Source organism: Danio rerio, chromosome 16 (genome assembly GCF_049306965.1).
Source record: "Danio rerio strain Tuebingen ecotype United States chromosome 16, GRCz12tu, whole genome shotgun sequence".
NCBI classification, from domain to species: Eukaryota; Metazoa; Chordata; class Actinopteri; order Cypriniformes; family Danionidae; genus Danio; species Danio rerio.
Window position 1 is genome coordinate 20,890,257 of NC_133191.1, and position 27,957 is coordinate 20,918,213.

General features: G+C 31.1%; 1 protein-coding gene across 1 annotated transcript; it reads right to left on the reverse strand.

The window, feature by feature from the left end:
• Positions 1 to 57: 57 nt before the first annotated feature.
• abcb5 (ATP-binding cassette, sub-family B (MDR/TAP), member 5) lies at positions 58 to 27,957 on the reverse strand. Its single transcript, XM_001922682.9, has 29 exons — positions 27,907 to 27,957; positions 26,826 to 26,901; positions 26,407 to 26,506; positions 25,389 to 25,452; positions 25,122 to 25,272; positions 24,558 to 24,660; positions 23,120 to 23,311; positions 22,857 to 23,028; positions 20,404 to 20,528; positions 20,077 to 20,254; positions 19,552 to 19,665; positions 19,341 to 19,451; positions 18,289 to 18,414; positions 17,185 to 17,388; positions 16,255 to 16,425; positions 16,005 to 16,166; positions 13,583 to 13,798; positions 13,022 to 13,174; positions 12,565 to 12,669; positions 12,007 to 12,084; positions 11,808 to 11,891; positions 8,765 to 8,968; positions 8,326 to 8,426; positions 6,458 to 6,598; positions 6,219 to 6,375; positions 4,284 to 4,481; positions 3,991 to 4,197; positions 2,601 to 2,747; positions 58 to 1,177 (listed from the first exon to the last, which is right to left on the reverse strand). The coding sequence occupies exons 2-29, from the start codon at positions 26,875 to 26,877 to the stop codon at positions 977 to 979; spliced, it is 4,017 nt and encodes a 1,338-aa protein (XP_001922717.3). The 5' UTR covers positions 26,878 to 26,901; positions 27,907 to 27,957; the 3' UTR covers positions 58 to 976.

A 27,957-nucleotide genomic window follows, 5' to 3' on the forward strand; every position in this document is an offset into this window, starting at 1 on the left:
AAAATTACACAACCAAAATGTAAAAAAAAAAAAAAAGGTTGACTGATCCACCAAGAGTTTTGGACTGAAACTAACTTTATTTAACATAAGCAAACGTTTTTGGAGAAGAAACGATATCACAGAATAATCAATAATTTTTAATATAAATTGAAAAAGCCTTTTAACAGTGAACATTATATAACAATATATCACAAAAGAATAATACGGCTGATGTAGCACATACAATCTGAAAGAAAGTTAAAATCAGTGCAGGAGAGAGAAAAAAGTTCGAACATGTTGGAGGCTCAAAGCACGCGCACATTGCGCCCCCGTGCGATGAGGTCATGAAAACAAAACACTTTAAGCAATATTCACATTCAACGGGTTTATACTTGCTGTACAAACTCATACATTCTGTAAAACATTAAGTAGAAGGGTGCAATTATTTAAGATCTATAGAGGGGAAACGTGTTCCAAGTGTACATTTTTTAATGGGCAATAAAATAACATTAAATTTACAATACATATGACAAAATAAATCTTTACATATACAGCATCTTTTCATAAAAGAATAGTGTCTTTTTCACAGAGCCATATTAAAGTAGGTGCACAAACAAACAATAGCTTATCCCAGATTTACATTTATTTGTGCAGTTTCTCCTATTAATATCCAAGCTGGATATAAGAGAAAAATAAATCTCTGCATAAATAGTCTTTCCTTATAAGAACAATATTTATTCACATAGCTGTAACAAACTGTACATAAAAACAAATAACTTTTTTCTTCTCTCTCTCTCACGCACGCACGCACACTGGTTTATCCTATTAGTACGTTTTCAAAACACATTTAAATTTTTCAAAACTATCAAAAGTTTCTTACAACAGACTCAAAACTTTTAGTACCTGTAATTTCACTGTAATTTTAAATAGTAACTGCACCACGTTTTAGTTACTTAGCCCTTCATTTGCAATATGTAAATGGTATTTAATGTTCATGTTAGTGAGCAGACACTTGTGCGTTCACCAGAGCAAAATAGGCCTCTTGTTTGGCCATGAGTTGTGCATGTGTTCCCTGCTCCACCACCTTGCCGTTCTGAACCACCACAATAATGTCTGCATTCTGAATGGTGGTCAAGCGGTGGGCAATGACGATACATGTACGGCCAAGCCGAGCCTCATCTAAAGCCGCCTGCACGATCTGTATAAAAATAAAAAAAAAAGAGGACAAAATATTAAACTTATGCATAAAAAAAAGGAGACACATAATGGATGGGAAGTTTGTAATGGAATAATTAAATTTCATGACTCTTCTTTAGCTTTCTTTTCTACATGTGTTCACAACAAGAAGTCTACTTCAATTTCTTATATCTACAGTTTTTTTTACAATTACAGTGCATATTAGCTTAATCAATAAGATGCACAACCACATATAAATGTAAACATAAACTGAGATAATTTTATCTTTGTTAAAATAAATAAAACCGAGACACAAAATAATTCAGAGTAATTACGCTTGAGATATGTGCAATCCTGTTTATATCCTGTATTTGTATACTTTAAATTCAGAGAAAATAGTCAGGATAATGAGATTAATCACATAATTAATTCCACTGATTATTATTATTTTTTTATGAGTGCAAGTTTATTTGTTGCAATTTCAAATGTATAATTTATTTTTTTTTTTTACATTTCTGAGTTTGTTTTTCAAATATCTGGCAGTTTTGTAAATCAGAAGGAAAAGAACCTCACGGGTATCTTGCAATTTCTTGCATTTGAAAATTTTAGGCAATTTTGTTATTCTGAATTATTTCCTCACAATCTTGACTTTATAAGTTAAAATTCAGACATTTGTGTTTGCAGTTCTGGTGATAAAATTGTGATTAGAAAAGTTTCACAGAACTTTCATTTGTCCGTTTGTGACTTGTGAAAAAGAAGACAATATCTTGTTTGTTTATTTATTTATTTACTTATTTAACTTCTTATTTAATAATGCATTTATTTATCTTTTTTTAGTGTTTTATTTTGTATCCATGATTTTTAAGATATTCCCTAACCATCAGGATTACACATATAGACACATTATGTACAGTTAAAGTCAGAAATATTTTATATTATTTCCACTACTTACTGTTTAACAAAGAGATTATTATTATATCAACACAATTCAAAACTAATTTCTAGTAACTGGTTTATTATATCTTTGACATAATGACAGTGCACAATATTTTACTAGATGATTTGCAAGATATTATTTTGCTTATCATTTAAAGGTTTAACTGTTAATTAGGTTAACTAGCCAAGTTGGAGCAGTTAGGCAAGTCATTCTATAACAATGGTTTCCTCTGCAGTTGATTTCAAAAATATTGCTTAAGGGGGGTAATAATATTGACCTTAAAATAGTTAAAAAAATAAAAAAAACTTTTTTTTCATAGCCGAAATAAACAGGAAGAAATAATAATATTAATAATAATCATTAATAATATTGATTTCTACTATACTTTAAAAAAATCCACAGTGCCACCCGCTGGTTGAAGACAGAAACGATTGTTCATCCTTACGGCAAGTTAACTTGAATCAGACTCACTTTATAAAGACGTACTATTAAGCAGATTTTTACGTACCTTCTCGCTCTCTGTGTCCAGAGCTGACGTGGCCTCGTCGAGCAGCAAGAGTTTGGGTTTTCGGACCAGAGCTCGAGCGATGGCGATCCTTTGCTTCTGTCCTCCAGACAGCTGAGTGCCTTTATCTCCAACACGAGTGTTATATTTCTAAAGACATGAGCAACACTGGTCACTAACAAGGCACGTTATTTTGGTAAAGTGTAACCCTTTAGCTATTAATATTTATTCATAAACTTTCCATTAGTATTAACTGCTTTAAAAACTACTTAATATTGTGTGCGTGCGTGTGTGTGTGTGTGTGTGCGCGCGCGCGCGTATGTGAATTTATATTGGAAGTAAAGACTATCCAAACTATTATATTATGTTTAAAGGTAATTGAAAAAAAATATATAAATTTGGTCTTTAGTTAATCTCTATAATTAAGTTTACATTACTTCAGGTTTAAGAATGAATAAAACTTATTTTGATTTCAAAATGTTAAATTTAACAATAATTGGGATTAAAAGTAATTTTACAAAATCACTGTAAAGCCCAGTCAACTTTTTTCAAATAAGTAGAATTAACTTTTAGTAATTCATTTGATTTGGTAGAGTTTTGAACTCAGTGTTAAAGGTAATAAGTTAATTAAATACCTAATTATCCCTTATTGGGTTTTACAATGCTCAAATTGCTTCATTTATTTATATGGATTAAGTTCACAGTACTCATTCGGGTTAGTTTTGGAACTTAAATGGTTTGTTTCAGTCGGTTTCATCAAATGGTTTGAGTTACCTTAAATCATTGGGTTTTACAGTGTGCTTTATTTCAGCAATGATGCCAAAAAACATCTATAAAATGTTGCAAATAGCAATGGAAAAAATTGTTATTTTAAGTGCTCTGTTTATGAAAAGAAATATAATTCAGCATATAAATGTTTTTGCTAATTAAATATGCAATATATTTTTCAATATTAAATATATTTTCAAAGAAATAATTCAGCTTTAAAATATCACAGAATTTATTTTAATGGAGGTTTTATATTTGAAAATACCCAATTTAAATTATTAATAATATTAGCAATATAACTAATATTACTAATTTGATCAACTATTTGCAAAGATATATACACCCAAACACAATACAAATCACACTCACAGACTTGTTCCTATATTCCAGTGGGGACTCACAGATAATAGACTATGTTCTGTTATACAAATTGTACACCTTACGCCTAAGCCCAACCCTCACGTAAAACAATCTGCATTCTTACATTTTCAAAAACTTGCGTTTTATTAGCACGTTTACTTGTGGAAACCTCAAGTTCTGTCCCCATGAGTCTGTGTATGTTCAAGACCCCATCGGCATATAAAACTACTGCACACACAAATATGATTAGAGATATCACACATACATCTGGAAGGGTGAGAATAAAGTTGTGTATGTTGGCCTTCTTCGCAGCCTCCTCAATCTCTTCCTGTGTGACTGTCCGACTGTTGTCTCCGTACTGGATGTTCTCAGAGATGGTGCAGTCGAACAGGATTGGCTCCTGAGACACCAGCCCCATCTGTGTGCGCAGCCATGCCAGATTCACACTCTTGCTGTCACGACCGTCTACAAGCTAAACAATAAGCAAAAATCAGATACAACATTAGGCGTAAATTGATCCCTTGAGCCCTAATAATGGTTTACAGCTGATGGACTCACCACTTGGCCTCCGGCAGGGTCGTAGAAACGCTCCAGAAGCTGAATAGTGGTGCTCTTTCCACAGCCGCTGCTGCCCACCAGAGCCAGAGTCTGACCCTGACGCACCGACACATTCAGACCTTGCAGCACCTTCACATTCGGCCGAGTCGGGTATGAGAACTGCACATCCTTGAAATCAATGTTGCCCGAAAAGGTGCTCTGAAAAAGCAATCAATCAATCAATTAGTCAGTCATTCAGTCCAATCAATCAATAAAACATTACATTAAATACAGTTGGAATCAAAATTATTAACCCCCCTAAATTATTAATCTGGCTGTTTAGTATTTTACCCAATTTCTGTTTAATGGAGAGAAAAAAAAAAAGTCCAACACATTTCTAAACATAATAGTTTTAATAACTAATTTCTAATAACTGATTTATTTTATCTTTGCCATGATGACAGTAAATAATATTTGACTATATATTTTTCAAGACACTTCTATATAGCTTAAAGTGACATTTAAAGGCTTAACTAGGTTAATTAGGTTAACTAGGCAGGTTAGGGTAATAAGGCAAATTATTGTATCACGATGGTCTGTTCTGTAAACTATCAATGAAAATAAAGCTTAAAGGGACTAATAATTTTGACCTTAAAATGTTTATAAAAAAAAAACTGCTTTTATTCTAGCCAAAATAAAGCAAATAAGACATTATCCAGAAAAAATATATATTTATTTTTTTAAAATAAAAATGTAAACATTATTAGGGAAATATTTAAAAAAAGAAAAATAATTTCAAAGGGGGGTTAACAATTCTGATTGCAGCTGTATATTAAATTATATTAAGAAAATCCACCTTCTCTCAACATAAATGTGATTCAACTTTTTCTTTTAAAATGCATTGCAAATGTTAAGTATGCAAAAAAAAAAAAAAAAAGTATATTTGGGCTGTCGATTTATTGCATTATTTATTAATTAATTTTTTATTAACTAGCAAACAATTTATTTATTATATTCATTCATTCAATAAAATGATATTATTATTATTATTATTATTATTATTATTATTATTATTATTATTATGTTCAAACTACAATATAATATAATATAATAAATAACAATATATATATATATATATATATATATATATATATATATATATATATATATATATATATATATATATATATATATATATATATATATATATATATATATTATAATTTATTTAACACTTCTGCCAGCCCTTTAGACCAGTTTCATAAGTAATGGCAATGATACTGTATGTTTTTACTAGTTTTTAACAGTTTTCTACCAATAAAAATCTTGCCTATGAAGCCAAAATAACTTGATGTTTTTTTTTAACATATTTTATTTTGATTGTGATAAAAGCTTTATTTTAAAATTTCTCAATATTTAGCAATTAATAAATCGATTCGATTATTTAATTATTACATAAAATAATTCTGTCCAAGTAGAGATCTATTTAGAACTACATAAAACTTTCAATCAATTGACAGTCTATATTACATGATATTACATTAGTTTGTTATATTATAATTGACCTGTACTATATTATATTATATTATATTATATTATATTATATTATATTATATTATATTATATTATATTATATTATATTATATTATATTATATTATATTATTAGGGCGACACAGTGGCGTAGTAGGTAGTGCTGTCGCCTAACAGCAAGAAGGTCGCTGTTTCAAACCACGGCTGGGTCTGTTGGCATTTCTGTGTAGAGTTTGCATGTTATCCCTGTGTTCGCGTCGGTTTCCTCTGGGTGCTCCGGTTTTCCCCACAGTCCAAAGACATGCGGTACAGGTGAATTGAGTTAGCTAAATTGTCCGTAGTGTATGAGTGTGAATGAGTGTGTATGGATGTTTCCCAGAGATGGTTTGTGGCTGGAATATTATATTCTATAACTGTACACTTACAGGTCTCTCTCCAGACTCATCGTAGATATCAATCTCTGGTTTCTTCTCCAGCAGTTGGATGATTCTACCTGCTGCAGCTTTGGCTTTAGCAAAATCAGGAGCGAATGATGAAGACTGACCAATGTTCATAGCAGCAAACACGATCACTGAAAACACCCTGCGAAAACAAGCACACATACATCAGAACACAGAGTTTATGTGGGATCCGAAAAAGCAAACATTTGTCTTTTCATACTTACAGAAAGACATTTTCATATTCGGTGTAACAGTGTGCAATGAGCCAGGCTCCAAATCTGAAGATAGCGGCGTTGACCAAGTAAGGAATGGCCTGAGCGAGAGCAAAGGTGATCCCATAGATGGGTGCTTTACACAAACTTGCCCTGAAATATAGCACACAATGTTTGTGACATTTGACACTCACAATTTTATTTTATTTTTTAAAAGTAAGGGTTTCAGAATCAGTAATATTTTATATTTGCCACCCCTAGTAAAATTAGACATGCAATCTGTTTTTTTTTTTTTTTTTTTTAAGTGTGACGCCACACGAAGCGGCTTCCGGGTCCAAGCGTTCTATCAAACTGTATGGGGAAGACTCATCAAATGGTAATAATAAACGTTTATAAAGTGCTGTAATACTTTCGACAATCACAATTGATATATATATATATATATATATATATATATATATATATATATATATATATATATATATATATATATATATATATATATATATATATATATATATATATATATATATGCCTAATATCTGATGGCCAGAAAGTGATACATTTTTATAATTTGTTAAAATATTGGTGTTTGTGATGCAGCAAGTCCAGAGACTATTGTGTAAACTATGATTTTATATAAAATTCACTTTAAAGTTTGATAGGACTAAAAAGTGTCCATATTTTCTCAATTCAAATGAGTATCGGTATCTACTCAAGTACCCGGAAAAAGTATTCCATACGTCACCAATACGTCACAATTTTTTTGGTGATCAAAACTATTAAAAAATATTTCTTTGAAAGCATTTTTATTTTAATATTTTTCCATGCTATTATAGTATTGATCAATATTTTGAATCAACTTTTGTTTTTATTTTTTCAATATAATTTTGTGTAGATTTTAATTCTGTCATATTTATAATTTTTTTTCAACCATGTGTACTTTTTTAATGTCTTGTAAGCGTTTATTTATTTTTTATGTCAGATTTATATTTACACGTATATATATGAAGACAATAAATAACTAATAATTATTCAATTAATTAAGAATTATATTGTTAGTTGTACCTTTAAGAAAACTATTAAATATCACTGTCTTTCAGGATTTTTTAGGTATTAGTTTCAGTAAAATTATTATTTTTTTATTCTTAAGGTACTTTTATTATAAATGTAAAATTACACAACACCTTTGAAATAAATAAATAAATAAATAAATAAATAAATAAATAAATAAACTTTTTTTTCAGAAAATGGTCAGAATAACAAAGGTTATCATTTGCTATGGTTGAAAATCAGGACAATTACATCAAATATTGACTTTTTTTTTTCTTAAAATGTTTATAAACTCTATATAAAATTTGAAAGCATATGTTTTCTGTTGTTTTCATGTTTTTTTACGTTTTGACCAATAGTTATTTTATGCGTTTTAATTTATTTAATAAATATTTAAGATTATGTTTACAAAATATAATCAGTAGTTTAAAGAATTACACAAAACATTATTTACTTGAACTAACTAACTTCAAATAATCATGAATCCAATTTAACTGTGCACTGAAAAAATTAATGTCTGCAAAATTGTTGCAAACAATTTGTGTTGAATTCAAACAAATAAAATTAGTAATGTTTAACTTAATTTGTTTCATTAAATTCAGCCCAGATTATTTATTTAAAACCACTTAACTTTAAAAAACAAAAAAACAACTTAGTTAATCCAAGGAATCTTTTTTTTTTTTTTTCGTGTGGTCTCTTACAATTCCACACACAAAGCTAAATCTTTATCTTTTAGCTTTTCTATAATCCTTCAGCTCCCTCTTGTGGCTCATGTCCTTAAAATACCCCTTGAATTTAAATGTTTATTGTAAGAAAGTGATACTTACTTGTAGGGTGTGCTCAGACTGTCAATGAACTTGTGGAAGAAGACGTCTTCACGGGTCAATGCCACCACTGTTTTAAAGTTCTCAACAGTTTCTGTGGAAATCTGTAAAAGAGAAGTAAGCATCAGCTTTCAATCAAACTTACATGGGTAAGCCCCTCTCATTTAACACAGACGAACCAATAGGAGTATCACCTGCACTGGCACCAGAACTCAAACATCTTTAGGTTTCTGTCCCATCAGTTTCATGTTATTTATGCTACCAAAGTAGTATAACTATGTGCCTGGGATATTTGTAACACTGATTTGTTTCAGCAGATTACACAATCGAAGATGAAACATGCATAATGTTTATACTACTATTACAATTCACAGAAACATCCAGGCTGGTTCATCAAAATCCTCAGTAACCAATAGTAAAGTCAAAGTGACATTTACTGCACCTTGCCAGACATCTCAAGTGCACTTTGGTCTTTGGAAGTGTGTCCTGCCGTGGCCCTAAGCTGGATAAAGTTTGCACCCGTGAGGAAGGGCACACAGGCGAGAATCAGTAATGTGAGCTGCCAGCAGAAGACGAAGGCCACGATCACAGCAATGAGAAGAGCACAGATAGTGTTGGTGGCCAGTCCTAATCTGGATCCTGCAGCCTAAAGAGAAAACAAGTAGATAACCGGTTTAACTAAGTTATTTGAACACACCATTTCATGGTATAACTGTCAATTAGGCAATTCACATAGTGATCACTTGTTGATTAGTAGCAAGCATAAATAATTTGTCCTTTTATTGCACTTTTTACTATTTATTTCCTATGTTTCCAGCGAGTGAGCAGCGCATATGGAGAGCAGAAGCAGCACACAGGCATTTGCCTTACACACCTACTGTGTCTGTAGCGCACAGCTCATCTGCGGCTGCTGCACAGATTAATCTATCTCTGTCTATTCTATCTAGTTGCCCATCTATCTATAAATACACTTCCTCCTATGCTGTTTCCTTATCCTGCAAGTCCTTATTTTACAAATGATATAGATCTTAAAGAACTGTATGCTTCTGTATGCAGTGTCATTCATGTCTTTTCAGTTGCACTCAGTCAGAAGACAATCGCATGTGATATCATGTCATTTTGTTTTTGATTTTCAGGATGATGTAGGCCTAGTCATAATATTTATACAATACAGTTATAATGATATTTATACATGATCAAACTAGTGTGCAACTTACTAAGCAAAACTAAAGGCCCGTGCACACCAGGACGCTTTTTGCTCACATTTTCTGTCAGTATTTAATGCCTCACGACTAAACCAAGGGTGCCAATGTGATCATGCACACCAACACGCAAAACGGCAGAAGTAAAACAGTCATTTAAAAAAAAAAAAGAAAAAGTCTAATGCTCTTTTTTTTTTTTTTGATGCGTTGCCATCTAATGTCAGAGTGATTTTTGCATACTCTTCTGCTCGACGCCAGTGAAAAGCGTTTGGGTTTGAATGCGGAAAAATGTCTTGAAAAACGCTGACGATAAACTGTCCCGAAAACTGTCCCACCCTTAATACTGAAAATGTTTTACATTTGGTTAAGTAGTTCGGATCCAAATAAATATTTGTTGCTGTTTTAAATATTTAAGTTCATTTGATTGAATATATAAAAATCAATGGATATTATCAATGCATTTATTGGTTAAAATTGCTACTTTTTAACTGTCATTCAATGTGTTTTTGGTCATTATCAATGCTCTGTCACTTTAATTTAGCATGAGCAGTATGGCAAAAATAGTCCCAGCGCCGAAACTATCAGGCTAATGCGCTGATTCTACGTGCAGTATGAAAACTCTAATCTGTTAAAATGGATGCTGAAAAAACATGCACTGCTCATGCACTGCTCACACTCTGCTCACGCTTTTAAGCAAATGTTACTGTAAAGAAAGTAATTAAATGCTATTTTTAAATAAAAAAAAGTTAAACGTTTTATTGATATTTGGATTATTGGTGATTGTTCATGTATAACTAACCAATATATCCATCAACACCCATACAAAGACAAATTCAGACCAATTGATAAAAGATTTAAGACCTACAACACAACATTTCAGTAGATTTAAGACTTTTTAAGGCCTTAAACTTAGCTTTTGAAAAAGACATTAGGACATTAAGACACTGCGGATACCCTAAAACACAAGTGTCAAACTCAGTTCCAAAAGGGCCGCAGCTCTGCACAGTTTAGTTCCAACACTAATTAAACACACCAGATCAAACTAATTGAGTCCTTCAGGCTTGTTTGAAACCTACAGGTAAGTGTGTTGGAGCAGGGTTGGAACTAAACTGTGCAGGGCTTCGGCCCTCCAGGAATTGAGTTTGACACCCCTGCCCTAAAACAAGCATTTAAAAGCCTGGTTTCTCAATCTCATAGTTAAGAGTTCACCTGATTTACCAAACATGTAGCTCTTGTGGACAAACAAACAAATGAAAAATTTATAAGCAAGATTTTAAGCGCTTCTTGATAATGACTCATTTTTGTAACTTTACTTCCAGTACACTGTAAGAAATATTTGTAAATTAACAATGTCCAAATTATATTGTAAAATATTTTATAATCTGATTCACAAATATGTGTAGAACTTATATTTCAGCATTTAATCAGCTTAATAATGATCTACGTTAGTCTGTGCTAACGCAGAAAGATTAGATGCACTGCTGGATGCACAACATGTTAATTCATTAACCTCTTCCGAAATACATGAAAGTAAGTGGTTGTTTAACTGGGTATTAATTGAATGTTTTTTAAAAATAATTATTGCCATTTCCACAGACATCAGTGTGTATTTTACAAACCACGAATGTCAATCTGTTTGATCATACATGTCAAAGGTTAAAAAGAACAAAAAAAAACAGCATCAACAACAGCAAAAACAACATGCACAATTTCAACCTGCTTACCAAGATATATAAATATATAAATAGACAGCAAAGTCACATCAATTCAACTGCCTGTAAGACATTTATTATGTCTATAGCAAATCTAGAAGATAAAGATTTAGCTTTGTGGGTGGAATTGTAAGAGACCATCAAAAAAATCTTTAGTCTTATTACATTATAAATGACTATTATAGATCTACAATTTAGATCTAATTAAAATAAACCCTATTAAAAACATTCTATTCGGTTGTATTTTAGCAAAAGGTTATGTTGAAAGGATCATGTTGTATATGTTACATGAGAAAATTATTATACCATTGCCAAACTTACATTGATAATAAGAAGCATTTCAGCAGCTGTAAAGAATTCAAGCATTGCAGTTTCAAGTTGCACTATTAATACCAAAAGCTGTAGTCATATGGATTAGCTCTCACATAAATACGACTGAGAAACAGATTCCACCAGGCCTATAGCAGTTTAAAAGAGATGGATGTAATGAACCGGAGCCAAAAACACAGGCTGTATCCCCGGTGAAAGCTTAATTACTGGTTCTGATGGCAAATCACTGTGTTCCACTCACCCCTTTAACCAGAGACGCATCTGTGGCTAATTTTGTGGTCAGGATTCCCACTGCATTGTTGTTGTCATCAAACCAGCCAATCTCCTGTGAAGAGAAACAGGCTTGAGGATGAAGCGTACATCTCAATAGCTGTTTGTTTGTGCCAGATGAGCTCTCAACTGCGCTGCGCCTTTACATTAATAGAGGTAATACGCCGTACCTGTCTCACAATTGCCTTGAAAGCCTGGCTTCTCAATCTCATGGTTAGGAGCTCACCGGATTTACCAAACATGAAGCCCTGGAGGACGAATGAACAAATGAGAAATTTATACATATACTTATAAATGATTCACTTTTGTAACTTTAGATACACTGCAACTAATATTTGTAAATTAAAAATTTTCCGTATTTTCAGATTCATATTATTATTATTATTAATAGTTATGATTTTCAATTGCTTTGTGGGACCTGGATCTTTCAAATGACAACTTTTAAAATGTTGAAAAGTTCGGAAAAAAAGTAAATTTTATTGACATATTTAATAGTTTGAGATGATATATTGTCTTGTCTGGTGTGGTAAATTTTGATACAAAAATGTAGTAATAAACTGCCAGTAATTTATTATTAACACTCTTAATTTTTTATACATTATTCATGTTACAAATTATTGATTTAAACCACTAAAACAATAGTCACTTCGTTAAAATTGTGTATAATACCACTAACCACAGGTATAGCCAACAGAAATGCTAATAATCAATGACAACAAAAAGTTTACCTGGAAGAAATAAGTGAGAAAAGCCACAACTCCAATTAGCAGGTATAAAAGTGAGAACATCATAGTCTTCTGCCGCTTCACCTCAGGGTCCGGTTCTGCAAATACCTACAAACACAAGAGGATCTGTTGAACTAAATATGTTACTATACATATTTTAAAGGATAGTTCGCCCAAAAATGTACAATTATTCATTATTTACTCAACCACTGACATCAAAAAAAAAATATTCATATTTACAGAAAAAAAATAACATAGGTACTGGTTACAAAAAAAGGTTTGGATCAAGTTGATGACAGAATATTTTTGGGGTCAACAATGTGTTCAAGAGACTAGGACAATGTGCAGTTACACATTTTCTAAGAATTATTTTGAAACTTTTTATAGAAACACGAGCAGGACAATAAAGCAATAGAGATTTTGGTTTTGAAACAGGCAAAAAGACAGAAAGTACACTCACACCAATGATTTTGGCAAACAGAATGGCCACGCAGGGATACACTGCTCCACCCACGAGGCTGGCGAAGGTGCCCACCACCAGGTAAGGCCAGTCTGGTTTGTTCAGTGCCAGGATTTTAGTGAATGGCATTTCAGGAATTTCCTCTTTTTTTGCCTAAAAAAAATGAAAGTAAGACATCACAGGTGAATGAGGTGGGAAAAAAAGATGGACTACCAGAGATTACCATACTTCCTCAGTAGACTGATTACATTAGGAGTTGCAAGGATTTATAAAATTGTTATGTTTAAATATGCAAATTAATCATTTCATTAAATATTCACTTCACATGATTATGAATGGTAAATAGTATTGAAATACCAATATTATTCTTATTGTCTATTATTATTAGACAATATTGTCTATTGCTGTAATTTAATAAATTGCTGTAATGTAATTGCTGTAATTGAAATCTACAGACACGATTTGATCAAGTGCAACAAAATACATAATTAAAAGGTCATTTTGTATGTTTTCTTTACATTAGACTTAAATAAAATGCTTTAAGAAAAATCGCACAGGAACCTTTTTGTCTTTTCTGGATTTCTTGCTCTTCTTTCTGGAGGAACGCCTCTTACTGGAACGTTTCAGGCTTTTTCTAAAGGAGCCACGCTCCAGTTTCATCTCCACGCCTCCTTCCAGAATCTCAGGGTCAGAAGAGTCTTCACCAGTCTCCTCTTCAGAATCGTCCTGAGTGTCATCTTCATTGGCATCAAGTTCTTCATTTTGTCTCCCAGAAGTCTATTAATGCAAAATAAATAGTTTATAGATAATTGTAGATTATATATTTTTTTGATTATATTAAATAGTATGACTATTATTAGTATTATTATTAATATTATTATCATTATTAATAATATTTTTTTAACCTATTCAATTTTGATTCCAAGTCAAATATACTGTACTAGGCTTATACTTATTATCTCTATTATGAAACTTAATGTCTCTATTATTATGTTCGCTCTCTGGAATATTGATTTTAATTACTTGATTTTGAATGTTGTGTTAATAAAAACATTCCAAAATATGTTTTTCTGAGACAACAACCATATAAACTATATGTCATGTCATTGTTTTTGAAATTTAGTGCCATCTTGTGACTTATTATAAAAAAATACTTCTTAATAACCAAAATAAAATGAAATAAAAATAAGTACAAATTCAATCACACACAAATACAAACGCAAGCACAAAACACAAAAGTCTGCAGTCTTTTTATTATACTAAATTAAATAATTATAAATTATAAATACATTTAAATTATACTACATTTTTATCAACTTTTTAAAAGATAATAAAATAAGAAAAAATAATATTAGATGTTTAAAGCATTTAAGTAACATTTTGTTTCTTATTGACAATGCTTTTATAACAAGTGTTAAGTAAATAAATACCCTTGAAAAATTAGATTAGTAAAATAAAAATACAAAATACTCTTGTCACTTGATTTATAAAAAACATGCGGTTTCACAACAAACACAAACTCATCCAATCACTCAAATACAAACACAAACAAATGGTCAAAAGTCTGGAGTCAAATTTTTTTTTTTTGCCTGCAAACTTTTGAAAGGTCAGCTATATGGAATATATAATATATATTGAATATACAGTATATATACACATCTTATATTATTTTACATTTATTTGAATTATATGACATTTATTTTTAGCAACTTTTTCTAAAACATATTAAAATGAGAAAAAATAATATAAGATGTTTCAGTAACATTTTGTTTCTTACTGGCATTACTGTTATTACTGGTGTTACTGCTGTTACATCTGTGAATATGGGCTATTAGCAGAAGAAAATAAATGGGATTAATGTCATCATTTACAGTTTTAAAAAAAATAAACATGGAAGTGCAATCAGTTCTGAAAATCCTCACTTATTCAGCAACTTCTTGGAAAGATGATTCTTTTCCAGTAGGAGTGTTTCCATTACAAATTTCAGCACACATTTGTTGATTGATTTGCAAGTTGATAAAAATTTAAATATCTGATAGCCATTTTATAAACCAAGATTTGTGTGACTCTCATCCTTTCAATAGGTCTTTACAAAAAATCATGGTACATATATTTTAGGTTTACTAATATCATAGTCAAATCATTACAGGGGTCATCATATGATGTTTCTAAAAATATCACATAATTGTATACATTTGGTGTATAGTTATACATTTACAGTTGGTTTAAATATTTTATTGTTATTTTAAACATAACCATATATGTGACTGTCTAAATGTAAAAAAAGATATTTTGATTGGCCATCCAGTGTATTGTGATGTAAAAGAAATGTTATGCTGATTATGAAAGTCATTAATTTGTTTGCCACTAGGGAGCAATCCTAGTGAACCTGATTTCTGTGGATTTTATGGTATTGTACTCCCCCCAGTGGAGAACCATTGAATTTTCAAAATGGTTCAAAACAAATGACAAAGCAGGCATCACCTTACCTCTTTACATTTGAGACTCATGTATTTGAGATTTCACAGATCTTAAATATCTACAAACAGTTCGTAAAACTTAAAATACAAAGGGGAACATGAAAACGTGTCATATGACCTTTTTAATGGTAAATCGAGCACCCTATATACTTGGAGAAACCACAAATGGAAAGTCACAGATTTCAGAGTAACTGTAAATTCTGAATTTGCAAATGAACAGATTTTTTTTTTTTTGAGTTGTGTATTGCACTTGTAGCAACAGAAAAAAAAAACTCATAATGGAGCGAATGATCATGTGATTTATATGTACACCATGTGCCTGGTACATTTAATTACAGTTTAGCAAAATATCTATGCTTTTAATTGCCTAACAAACCTTATGCAGGCATAAAATATTTTTGTGAAACTGGCCCATTTCTATTTGGCGCAACTATAATTAGCACAGTTTGAAGGTTCATGGAAATGGGCCTACTTTTACAGAATCTAGAAAGACATGAATGTACCTGTTGCGTTACAAGGGAGTAGTAAACCCCTTTCTTTGCCATGAGTTCTCTGTGTGAGCCCTGCTCAACCACCCGGCCTTCACTGAAACCAGCAATTATGTCAGCAGAACGAATAGTGGACAGACGGTGTGCGATCACAATGGTAGTGCGTCCTGCTCTGGCCTGAGAATCAACACAAAACAGATTTAACTGCTGCAGTGATGGATGTACTTTAACAAAACAAAGATATTCAACAGTAGCCTGTCATTACCTTGTCTAAAGCTGCCTGAACGATGGACTCACTCTGTGTGTCCAGGGCCGATGTGGCCTCATCCAGCAGGAGGATTTTGGGGTTTTTGACGAGAGCGCGAGCGATGGCGATCCTCTGTTTCTGTCCTCCGCTTAGCTGAGCACCTCTCTCACCAACCATAGTGTTCAGTTTCTGGCTCACAAAAACATTTATTCCAAGTAAACACCATTGCAGAATCCATTTAAAAGAGATGTTTTGGTATTATGCTATTATAAAAAAAAATAAAAATAAATAAGGATTTATTTGAAATTATTTTGATGCTTTTTATTAACATGCTTTATTACTAATTTAAATTTGTACAGAAATTTATTTATATATATATATATATATATATATATATATATATATATATATATATATATATATATAAATAAATTTCTGTACAAATTTAAATGGGTCTGCTTTTTGCTGTTATATGTGGGTGGAGTAATGAACAAAGGGTAAAGAGGCTGTACGGGTGCTGATATTACTTTTTTTTTTTACTTATATATATATATATATATATATATATATATATATATATATATATATATATATATATATGTATATAATTTTACATATATATATATATATATATATATATATATATATATATATATATATATATATATATATATATATATATATATATGTAAAATAATGGAAATGGAATAAATAGGAAAAATAATGTTAATATAATTGGAAAAATGATTTCCCCCTATTATAATGACATTTTATTATTATTAATTTAAGTTAAAAAAAAGTAAACTATCATAACACGATTGTAAATTATGTTTAAATTATGATAGTAACTTTTGTTTTAATCATTTTAGAATAATAAGAAAAAGATGAAAAATAAACAGTTATTTTTGTGTTAAGCTCAAGATGGTGAATTGTGCAGATATGACTCACATCTGGAAGTTTGGAAATGAAATCGTAGGCATTGGCCTCTTTAATGGCCTGTTCGATATCTGCATCGGTGGCGTCTTCACGGCCATAACGAATGTTCTCTGCAATGGTGGTTCCAAAAAGAACTGGTTCCTGACTCACAATCCCCATGTTCTCCCTCAGCCAGCGCACATTTAGGGAGCGGATATCATGACCATCCAGAGTCACCTGCAAACACACAGCAAGATTTGATTTAGGTTTAGTCTTTGTATTTTGCCAAAAATTTTAGTTATCTGAATTGTTTTAGTTTTAGTCAACTAAATTGCACACCACTTTAGTCCAGTAAATCAATTCTAGGCAGAGTATTTTGAGGGGAAAAAAAAGTACACAATATTTCAATTATAGCATTGACATGGCAGCCTGCTCAACCTCAAACAGTGCACTGATGTCAAGTTATATTCAAAATGTTCTAATTGATTATTTTCTAATATTTAACGGACTGGAGTCATTTATTTCCTTTAAACTGCAGTTCCCTCTTCTAGAGACATTGCTCGTTTGTTTTATTTAAAAGACATTTTATTAGGTTTTGTCCTCAAATAGTTTCTGTGTGTAATTCTGGTTTCTTACACATCTCATCCAAAGCATTCTGTTCTGTATTGATTTGATTTTTGGCAATTTAGGCAATAAAATAATTATTCAACAAAATCAAAACCTGCCTGGAACTTCTTTAGCTGTGTTTTCCTGACAATATTATTTATAATCAGAATGGGTTGTAGTATAAAAAGCTTTAAATTTGATTTAGTCGGGACTCCTTGTGTGTTTACTTATGTGATATAAAGACAGTGACTTATATTAGGATAAGTTCAGATTCACTCACACTGGATGTCACAATTTTTCTAATTGAAAACTCTTAGGTATAATCTTGTTTCCATTAGAAAAAAAAGTTGCTCACAGCATGAACTCTGACCTATACACAAACAATCTCATCCGCTGTTTGTCATGGAAATGAACTTCAGTGACTTGTTTTTGTAACAATTTTAGCATTTCTTGGTGTGTCATGAAGTATTGATAGAATGCATCAGTAACTGACAGGTGAAATGATTCATCTAATGCCATTGGCAGTGTTACCTCTCCAGAATCAGGGTCGTAGAAGCGCTGCAGAAGCTGAATCGTGGTGCTTTTCCCACAGCCACTGGCTCCGACCAAAGCAATAGTCTTTCCGTGAGGGACTTTCAGACTCATTCCTTGCAAAATCTGCAATAGGACACAACATCAGACCTCTTTTATGGATACACAATATTTTAGTACCTATTGGTTATTACTAGTCAATTTTACAGACTTTAATTATTCCACATTTTTTAGTTATGGATGTTCTGAATTATTAGCCCCCGTTTATTGTTTCCCCCAGTTTCTGTTTAACGGAGAGAAGATTTTTTTCAACACATTTCTAAATATAATGTTTTAATAACTCATCTCTAATAACTAATTTAATTTATCTTTGCCTTAATTACAGTAAATAATATTTCACAAGATATTTTTCAAGATACTTCTATACAGCTTAAAGTGACATTTAGAGGCGTAACTAGGTTAATTAGGTTAACTAGGCAGGTTAGGGTAATTAGGCAAGTTATTGTAGAACGATGGTTTGTTCTGTAAACTATCGAAAAAAAATATATAGTTTAAAGAGGCTAATAATTTTGTACTTAAAATGATGTTTAAAATTTAAAACTCTCCAGAGGAAAAAAAATATTAACAGACATACTGTGAAAATTTTCCTGCTCTGTTAAACATCATTTGGGAAATATTTAAAAAAGAAAAATCATTGAAACATTTTATTTTTATGTAGACAAAAAATAGTAAAGAATTTAAATATAGGCATTTATAGGTTATTTTTAACAATATTTATTAACATTAACATACATGTATGCTTTTCATTTTAAATTACGATTTTTATCGAGTGTTATTTTGTTTTAGTTATTCTAAATCATAGTACACTAAATGAAAATGTTTTCTTGGTTTGTGCGTGTGTACATATTGCATTTACTGTTTGTTTAATAAATGTACGCATGTTTGAACATATTCAGAATTATAAATATAATACAGATATACATAAAATTAATTATATTAATATTTAAAAATAAATAAATTACATCTTTATAAAAAAATATTGCAAAACACACCGTCACATCTTTTCTGGAGGGGTAATTGAAATTAATGTTTTTGAATTCGATATCTCCTCTCACACGGTCTGGTTTGTGTCCTTCTTTTGAACTGCTGTCAATGGGACGAGGCTGCAGCAGGTATAGAAAAACAATAAGTCATCCAATGTGACATTATGGCTATAAATATAATAAAAAATGACCTTTACTGTAAAAGACTTAAAGTTTTTACCATGTCAATAGTTTTGTAGACCTCATAAGCAGCACCCCGGGCCTTGGCAATGGCCTCCAGGTTTGGAGCTCCTTGACCCAAAGAGAAAGTGCCAATCATAACAGAGAAGAAAACCTGAGGTCAAACAATACAAAGATGCTGGTTAAAAAATGACTTCTAGTACTTTACACACATCTTAGGCCATTAGTGTTTTCACAAACAAAATACAAATAAATTAAAATAAATAAATTTAATAAAGTCGGTTACTTCTATCATTCACGCTAATATGTCTAAAGGAATTATCAGTTTACATTTCCAAACATATCATTCATTTTCCTTAGGCTTAGTCCCTTATTTATCAGGGGTTGGTACTCTGGGGTTCTCAAGAATAACTATTCCAACATATGTTTTACACAACAGATGCCCTTCCAGCTACAACAAAGTACTGGGAAACACCCAAACACACAATCACACAAACACTCATCCACTATGACTGTAGTGTATTGAAGTCTTAATAAAGCAAAAAACAAAAAAGCACAAACTCACAGTCAGCACTCTCCCAATTGTGTAATTCTCTGGTTCGTCCACAGACAGTTTTGTCCCATACCAAAACGCCAATGCGTAGGTGGCAAATACTATGAACTGAGTCAAGCCCATGGACACATTAGTGCTTATTGCTTTCTTTACCCCAAAGTCCTTTGCTTCCACCAAGTTTTTCTCATACCTGGAATACAGAAGATGTTTGTAGAAACTCAGAAGTTCAAACATTTTGGTGTCATTCTTGACATTTTTTAAAGACCCTTATCTTATCTGCCTTAAGTAAAATGTTTTGTGAACTTATGTTGATGGATGAAAGGTAAAGAATGCGCTCACTTTTCAACTGCTTTCTTTTGTCCGTTAAATGCAACAACAGTCCTGATGGCGACCAGGATCTCCTCTGCTACCGCTCCAGCTTTAGCATACGCGGTCAGCTCCTTACTGGTTAAAGAGGCAAGTATCTGTATACAGAAAAAAATAGAAAATAGAACAAAATAATAAATGAATGAATGAATGAATGAATAAATACATTGTTTAATGTTTACAATAAAAAGGGTTCAGGAATTTTCAAACATCTACATCATAACTGTAATACAGCTACTATTATTTACTTGTTTACTTTTAACATTATGCCTTTTCTGAGCAAAACATAATGAATATCATACACTTTTTAACTACCATTTATACAATAAGTCACTAAAATATCAGTCTGTGTAAAAATAATTATTTTAACAAAAAAATCCTGTCACCATTTTTGGGACAAAAATTATTTGATGATACATTGTGTATTTGGCGACGCAGTGGCACAATATAGTGCTGTCGCCTCACAGCAAGAAGGTTGCAGGGTCACTAGTTCGAACCTCAGCTCAGTTGGCGTTTCTGTATGGAGTTTGCATGTTCTCCCTGCTTCGCTTAAGTTTCCTCCGGGTGCTCCGGTTTCCCCCCACAGTCCAAAGACATGCGGTACAGGTAAATTGGTATAGGAAGGCTAAATTGTCCGTAGTGTATGAGTGTGTGAGTGTGTGTGTGTGTGTGTGTGTGTGTGTGTGTGTGTGTGTGTGGATGTTTCTCAGAGATGGGTTGAGGCTGGAAGGGCATCTGCTGCGTAAAAACGTGCTAGAAAAGTTGGCGCTTCATTCCGCTGTGATGACCCCGGATTAATAAAGGGACTAAGCTGACAAGAAAATGAATAAATGAATTACGTGTATTTATGAAGTCAACTAATTATTTATAGTTGCTCACTTCTCCTATATTATCATTACTATTAATTATTATTATTATTTTATCATTATTTTTAGATTATTATTATCATCATATCCCCGGTTAAAAATATATTTTAAATGACAATGTTAAAATTTAAACATTATTATTATTTGATTAGAGAAAAACATTTACACTTTTCCAACCATATTCTATGATTCTATACTATTGCAACCATAATCTATGCATCTTCATTATAGAATTTTTAATTAAAGTAAGATTAAGTAGAATTTTATTTTTATATTTATGATGTTTTTATTTATTTGTTTTTATGCCTATACAGGGGTTGATTAAGTGATTTGGGGGCCGTAAGCAATTCCAGCAACGGAGCTCAAAAGTTCTAATATGTACTTTTTGTACTTAAATTTATTTTTAATTGATTTATTTTACTTTTTTTTTCTTATAATCACCCAATCACCCCATTTCTACATTTGTCTTAATGCTAAATAATAATAACAACATGTAAAGAATCTTGTAAAACTTTTTTAAATGACTTCTGTTCTTTTAATGAATTCACAACTAATATATATATATATATATATATATATATATATATATATATATATATATATATATATATATATATATATATATATATATATATATATATATATATATAAAAATTTTAAAAACTAAATATTTACCCAATTTGACTGCTGGATGCCTCCATGATTGAGGGTGGGGGGTACATTTGCACAGATGTAATAAACATTAAACTTCTATTTTTTTTTTTTTTGATGCAAAATATGATAAAATGATGTCATATAAAATGTCAAGGTATAATTTATACTTCTATGTATTTATTTTGGGGGCCTCAGCTTTCCTGGGGCCCTAAGTGGCTGCTTAACTTGCTTATTGGTTAAATCCGCCCCTGCGTCTATATAGGTTGCACTGATGCTGACCATTTTAGTACATATAGATGTTTCTCTCCAGCTAATATAAAATAACAATATTTTTTATTAATATTTGTGTATTTATTTATTTTAGAGAAACACAAATTATAAACAAAAGGAAAATTCAAAAAACAAAAAAAAACAAAAAAAGAATGTTTTGACATGTGCTCCCTCATCTCTTATTACAAATCTTTTTTTTCTGCCAAACCTTTTTTTTTTTTTTTTTTTTTTGCTGAACAAAAAAATATGATAGGTGAAGAATGCTGGTATCCAAACAACTGATGGTATCAATTTATTATTTAATATTATTATTATTTATTTATTTTTGGCAAACATTGGCAGTCCACTTACCAACATTAATCAGAACATTTTGATTTCAACATAAAAAAGAAACTTATCCAGGTCCAACATATGATTATATATATATATTTTTTTACTTTTTCTTATTTATTTTTTTGTCCTTGATTATTTATTAAACCATTAAAAAAAATAAATAAATAAATAAAATAACATATTATATAATTATTAATTAAATGAATGAATGAATGAATGAATGAATGAATGAATAATTAATTAAATAAATAAATAAATAAATAAATAAATAAATAAATAAATAAATAAATAAATAAAACATACTTTAGACCAAACAGCTGCTGATCCTGCAAGCAGTGGACTGACAGCCAGAATGACCAGCGTCAACTTCCAGCCAAAGACAAAACCAATGACGAGTCCAGATATAAAGGAGCAGAAAAACTGAACAAACACAGCAATTTTGTCCCCAAGGCCATCATTGATTGTGTTTATATCACTGCAATGGAGAAATGAATACAGTTTAAACACCTAAGAATGTAACCAGATAGCAGAAACAAGAGTCACTAACACGGTTGCGCTTTACTTACTCTGTAAGTCTAATGTTCAGCTCTCCGATGGGATGCGTGTCAAACCACGACATCTGCTGGTGAAGGATGGCATGAAAATATTTCTGCCGGATCCTCTTTGTTTGCTTCGCAGCAGTAAGCAGAAAAAGCATGACCTGGAACGTTCCAAGGACCAGAACTGCGCCCCCGATACCGATAAAGAAATATGCTTGTCTGTAAAAAACGAAACATTAACAAAGGTGTGATTTATAGGTGAAATCATCTTCGGATTAGTGCAGATGTTAATCACTGACAGGGGTATAATAACTACTACTCAAAAAGGATACTCAAGTAAAAGTACAAATGCTTTGTGAAAATATGACTAGAATCTGGAAATAGACTGCAAAAATGCTTCTGACTTTTTTTTTTTTTTTTGTAGTCCAAATATCATAGAAGAAAATCTTAAACCAAGAAGACTTTTTTTAGACAAGCAAAACACAATGTCTTATTTTCAGAAATACTATGCCAAAATTAAGTGAGTTTTTTTTTTACTTAAAATAAGCTACATAATCTGCCAATAGGGTAAACAAAATAATCTTATGTCAAAAGGAAAACGATTATTTTGCTTACCCTATTGGCAGATTATTTTGCTTGTTTTAAGAAAAAAACCTCACTTAATACTGGCATATTATTTCTCAACAGGACAATATGGTTTGCTTGCCTAGAAAATGCATCTTGATATAAGAATCTTTAGATATTTGGACAAAAAAAAAAATCTAAGTAAGAAATGCATTTTTTTTTCGCAGTATATAGTCTACCTCATGGAGTAAAAGGTTTTATAATTACATATTTATATACTTAAAGGGATAGTTCACCCCAAAAATTCATGCTATCATCATTTACTCATCTTTCCTCCACTTGTTTTAAAAATGTTTAAGATTCTTTTATCTTTTAAATGCAAAATAACACATTTTAAAAACCGCTAGCCATTGACTTCCATAGGGTTTTTTTTTTCCTACGATGAATGTCAATGGCTATAAAAATGTCAGTACTTTCTTGGTGTAAATAAATTTGAAAGAAGTAAAAAAGGTGCAGTTTCTTGTTATGTGATGCACACACGTACAAGTTACTTTTAATTTGCTAAAATATTCACAAAAAAGCATGTATATAAATCTAAAATGGGTGCTCAGTCAAACAAAAAGTACAAAAAAAAATATGAAAAGGTGGCAACACCTAAGCTCCAGAAATATCACATTTATTTTTATTTATAAAAGGATACAACAATGAGTACAGTTTCGAGCACACCGGATTTTCATCATGACATGGCCTTTTTTGTAGTTTTAATTCACTAAAAACAATACTTAGGTAGGAGGATAAAATTAAAAGGATTTAAGTATTTTATACCCCTGATCACTGACGTTAACTAAGATGCTGCACTGAATTATTCAGAGCATGAATGTGACACCAGACTGATCCTTACTTTGTCATTTTAGGTTCAATGCCTATTTCCGGAGAACCAGCCAAACACGTTGAAGTGTTGTTGAGGGTGAAGGTGAAGTTAGAGGTGAAGTTCCCATTGAAGCCTGCAAACATTTGAAAGAAAGATGTTTTGAAACCAGTCCTACCAGATCTTTACATTAAATATTTATGAAAGGACTGCTGAACTGTGACACTTAGGGCTAAGTTTAAACTACTGTACCAACTCAAAACAGGCTGCTTTGTTGACTTTAGGTCTTAAAGAGATTGTTCAGTCAAACATGACAATTCACTCAACCTCAAGATATTTTAAACAGTGTTGGAAACCGCTATTGACTACAATAGTAGGGGAATATACTATGGAAGTCACCAACATTCTTCAAAATATCTTCTATTCTATTCAACAGAAGGTAGAAATTCAAACAGGTTTGGAACAAGTGAGTAAAATGTGACAATTTTCATTTTTAGCTAAACTGTACCTTTAAGGAGATATTAGATGTTCATGCATTTACTTGTAAGGATGCTTCTTTATTTATCAAATCTTACAGTGTTTCAACAATTAATATACCTGTCAGATTGTACGTCTGCCCACTCTGCACAAAGCTGTCAGTCATTTGTCCAAACACCACACACATGAGAGGCAAAGCGACGCCATGGGCAGCAGCACAGAGGAGGCCGATCAGCATGAGGAACACCTCTGGGCAGGTGGCATAGCGAAACTAAAAACCAACAAACACGTGAATTACACGCGTACCTGGCAACCACAATGCTGATCTCGTTACATAACTGCTTCCAGAATGAACAGCAAAATTGATAAAGATATGACGGCTCTCACCAGTTGAAAAAACCCAACTGATTTCATTGGCTCTTTGTTGTCCTTTGAGTTTTTTCCCTTTTTGCTGTTGAAATAAAGAGAAAAATTGTCAACATTTTCTGTTTTGGAATTTGACATTTATGGTCACTCATTTGTTTTGGGTCTCTTTCAAGTCATATTTTTTTGTTCCTCATTCATTAAAAAATAAATGAAGAATATAAATAAGTATTTGTAAACAAGTTTAAATGAGTGTTTTTTGATCCATGCTGTAGTAAAGTGCATTATACAATACTATTTACAACACTTTGTTAATGAATGCTACAGCATGCTTTAGTTTTAATAGGGATCTGATAAATTGTAATACATACTGTAGCATACTTAAATTCTTACTACCGTAAATTGTGGTGTTGTATAGTATACTATGCAGTATAGTTGTAGAAAACATTTTTATTGGGTAGTTTGCTTATATATTTCTTACATTGTTGCATTACCATATAAACAACAGAATTATGACAACAGTGTGTATGTATATATGTATATATATATATATATATATATATATATATATATATATATATATGTGTGTGTGTGTGTGTGTGTGTGTGTGTGTGTGTGTATATATATATATATATATATATATATATATATATATATATATATATATATATATATATATATATATATATATATATATATATATATATATATATATATATATATTTTTTTTTTTTTTTTTGTACTATTTAACTAAATACAAATGAATGTTATTGATTTTGAATTGAGGGAGTGAGGCAACTTTCCATGGAATTTTTGCCTCAAGCCCTGCTTATTTTCTGTCACTGGCTTATATATTCTAAAAATGCTGATTTAAATAAGACAAACCCAACTGCTGTTTTCTTAAATGACCTACTTTTAACCCAACATTTGGGTTTGTCCATATTTTACTCAGAAACCACCCATCATTTATAAAATGCAGACACATTTCTTAATTCTCTCTACATTAATAAAACAATCCACTTGCTGCTCAATCAGTATGTACCCTTTGTGCTTTGAGTCACTGGGTGGCTCCTCTGGTTTGTCTTCATGAGGTTTCTCATCTTGGCTGTAAGCGAGGTTTACAAAGCCCTCAGGGATCGCCTCTGAGAAAAGAAAGAGCTTGTTTATTAAAGAGCATGCGCTAAAAGTCTAAGGTGTCTTCATGATCAAAATAATTTATGTAAAATAATTTAGTGACCTCTGAAATAAAGACTAAGCTGAAGAAAAATGAATGAATGAAAAAAAAAATTCAGCATTTTTCAATATCACACATACTTTAATCATGAGTGCTAGTCTATAGTAGAATAATTGAGTTTCTAGGCTTGCCAATCTGCACCATGTTGGTTGTTGGTTGATTTAATATGTGAAAATTGATTTGGAGAAGGTGTCAGCCAAATGCATAAATGTAAAATGCGAAACTACCATGCGAGTAGGGTGGGGGGTCTGTTGATTCTTCAGGTGGTCCGTCTTTCATTGTGAAAACACAGTATTCTTGTTGCTAAATAGAAAACAGCAATACATGGGCAAAACTAATTTAAAAAGATTTGCATTTTAACACAAAAACTTGTGTAACAGATTAACAGTTTAATTAATGTTTATATGTCTAGTTCTATGTATATATGAAGAACTTTTTTAATCCCCATATCGTGACAGTCAGGGCTTAAAATTATTCATCCTTCTGGCAAATTCTGACTAAAATATTTTCATTATAATAAATAAATAAATAAATAACTTGCTGGTTGAATAAAAGTCATAATTTGACTATATATATATATATATATATATATATATATATATATATATATATATATATATATATATATATATATATATAAAGACTTTACTTTATAATAATAATAATAATAACAACAACAACAGAGATTTTTAACAGTGTAATATGGTATCATCATACATTCGCATATTTTTTTAAAACTAGGATTTATCAGTTAATGACCTGTTGCACAAAGCACCTCAAAACGCTTGTCTTAAATAAAATTATAGCATGTTTTAAATCTCACAAAAACTTAAAAGCAGCCTAAAAACCTCACTTAACTAGTTAGCTAACTTACTGACTGACTAACCAACTAATTAAAATGAATAAAGGTAATTAAAAAGATCACATACATTTAACTCAATTAGATTATTTTATAGACATAAGTATCTACATCTTTCACAATTCTAATTCGATATAAGAAAATTAAGCTTTTATGTCCCACAACCGATTATACTTATTTTTTTTATAAATATATAAGGACTCTGCATGGTGTTACTATTATTACATAAGCTTATGGAAACTAGTGCCGTCCGCATGTTACCAAACCAGTTACAACAGAAACGGAAGTGTGGCGCATTTAAAACACAACGCCTATCATTTGCATACACTATATTAAATAGCAATATAATTTGTAAAGCAGATTGTGATAAATATGTATCAGAAAGTTCATGCTAAGCAAGCATAAATAATACTAAATATATAAGCAATAAAAATATTTGTCAGACTTACCCCATGTGATGGTCACAGCTGATGCAAACAGACACAATATGCAGGTTAAGC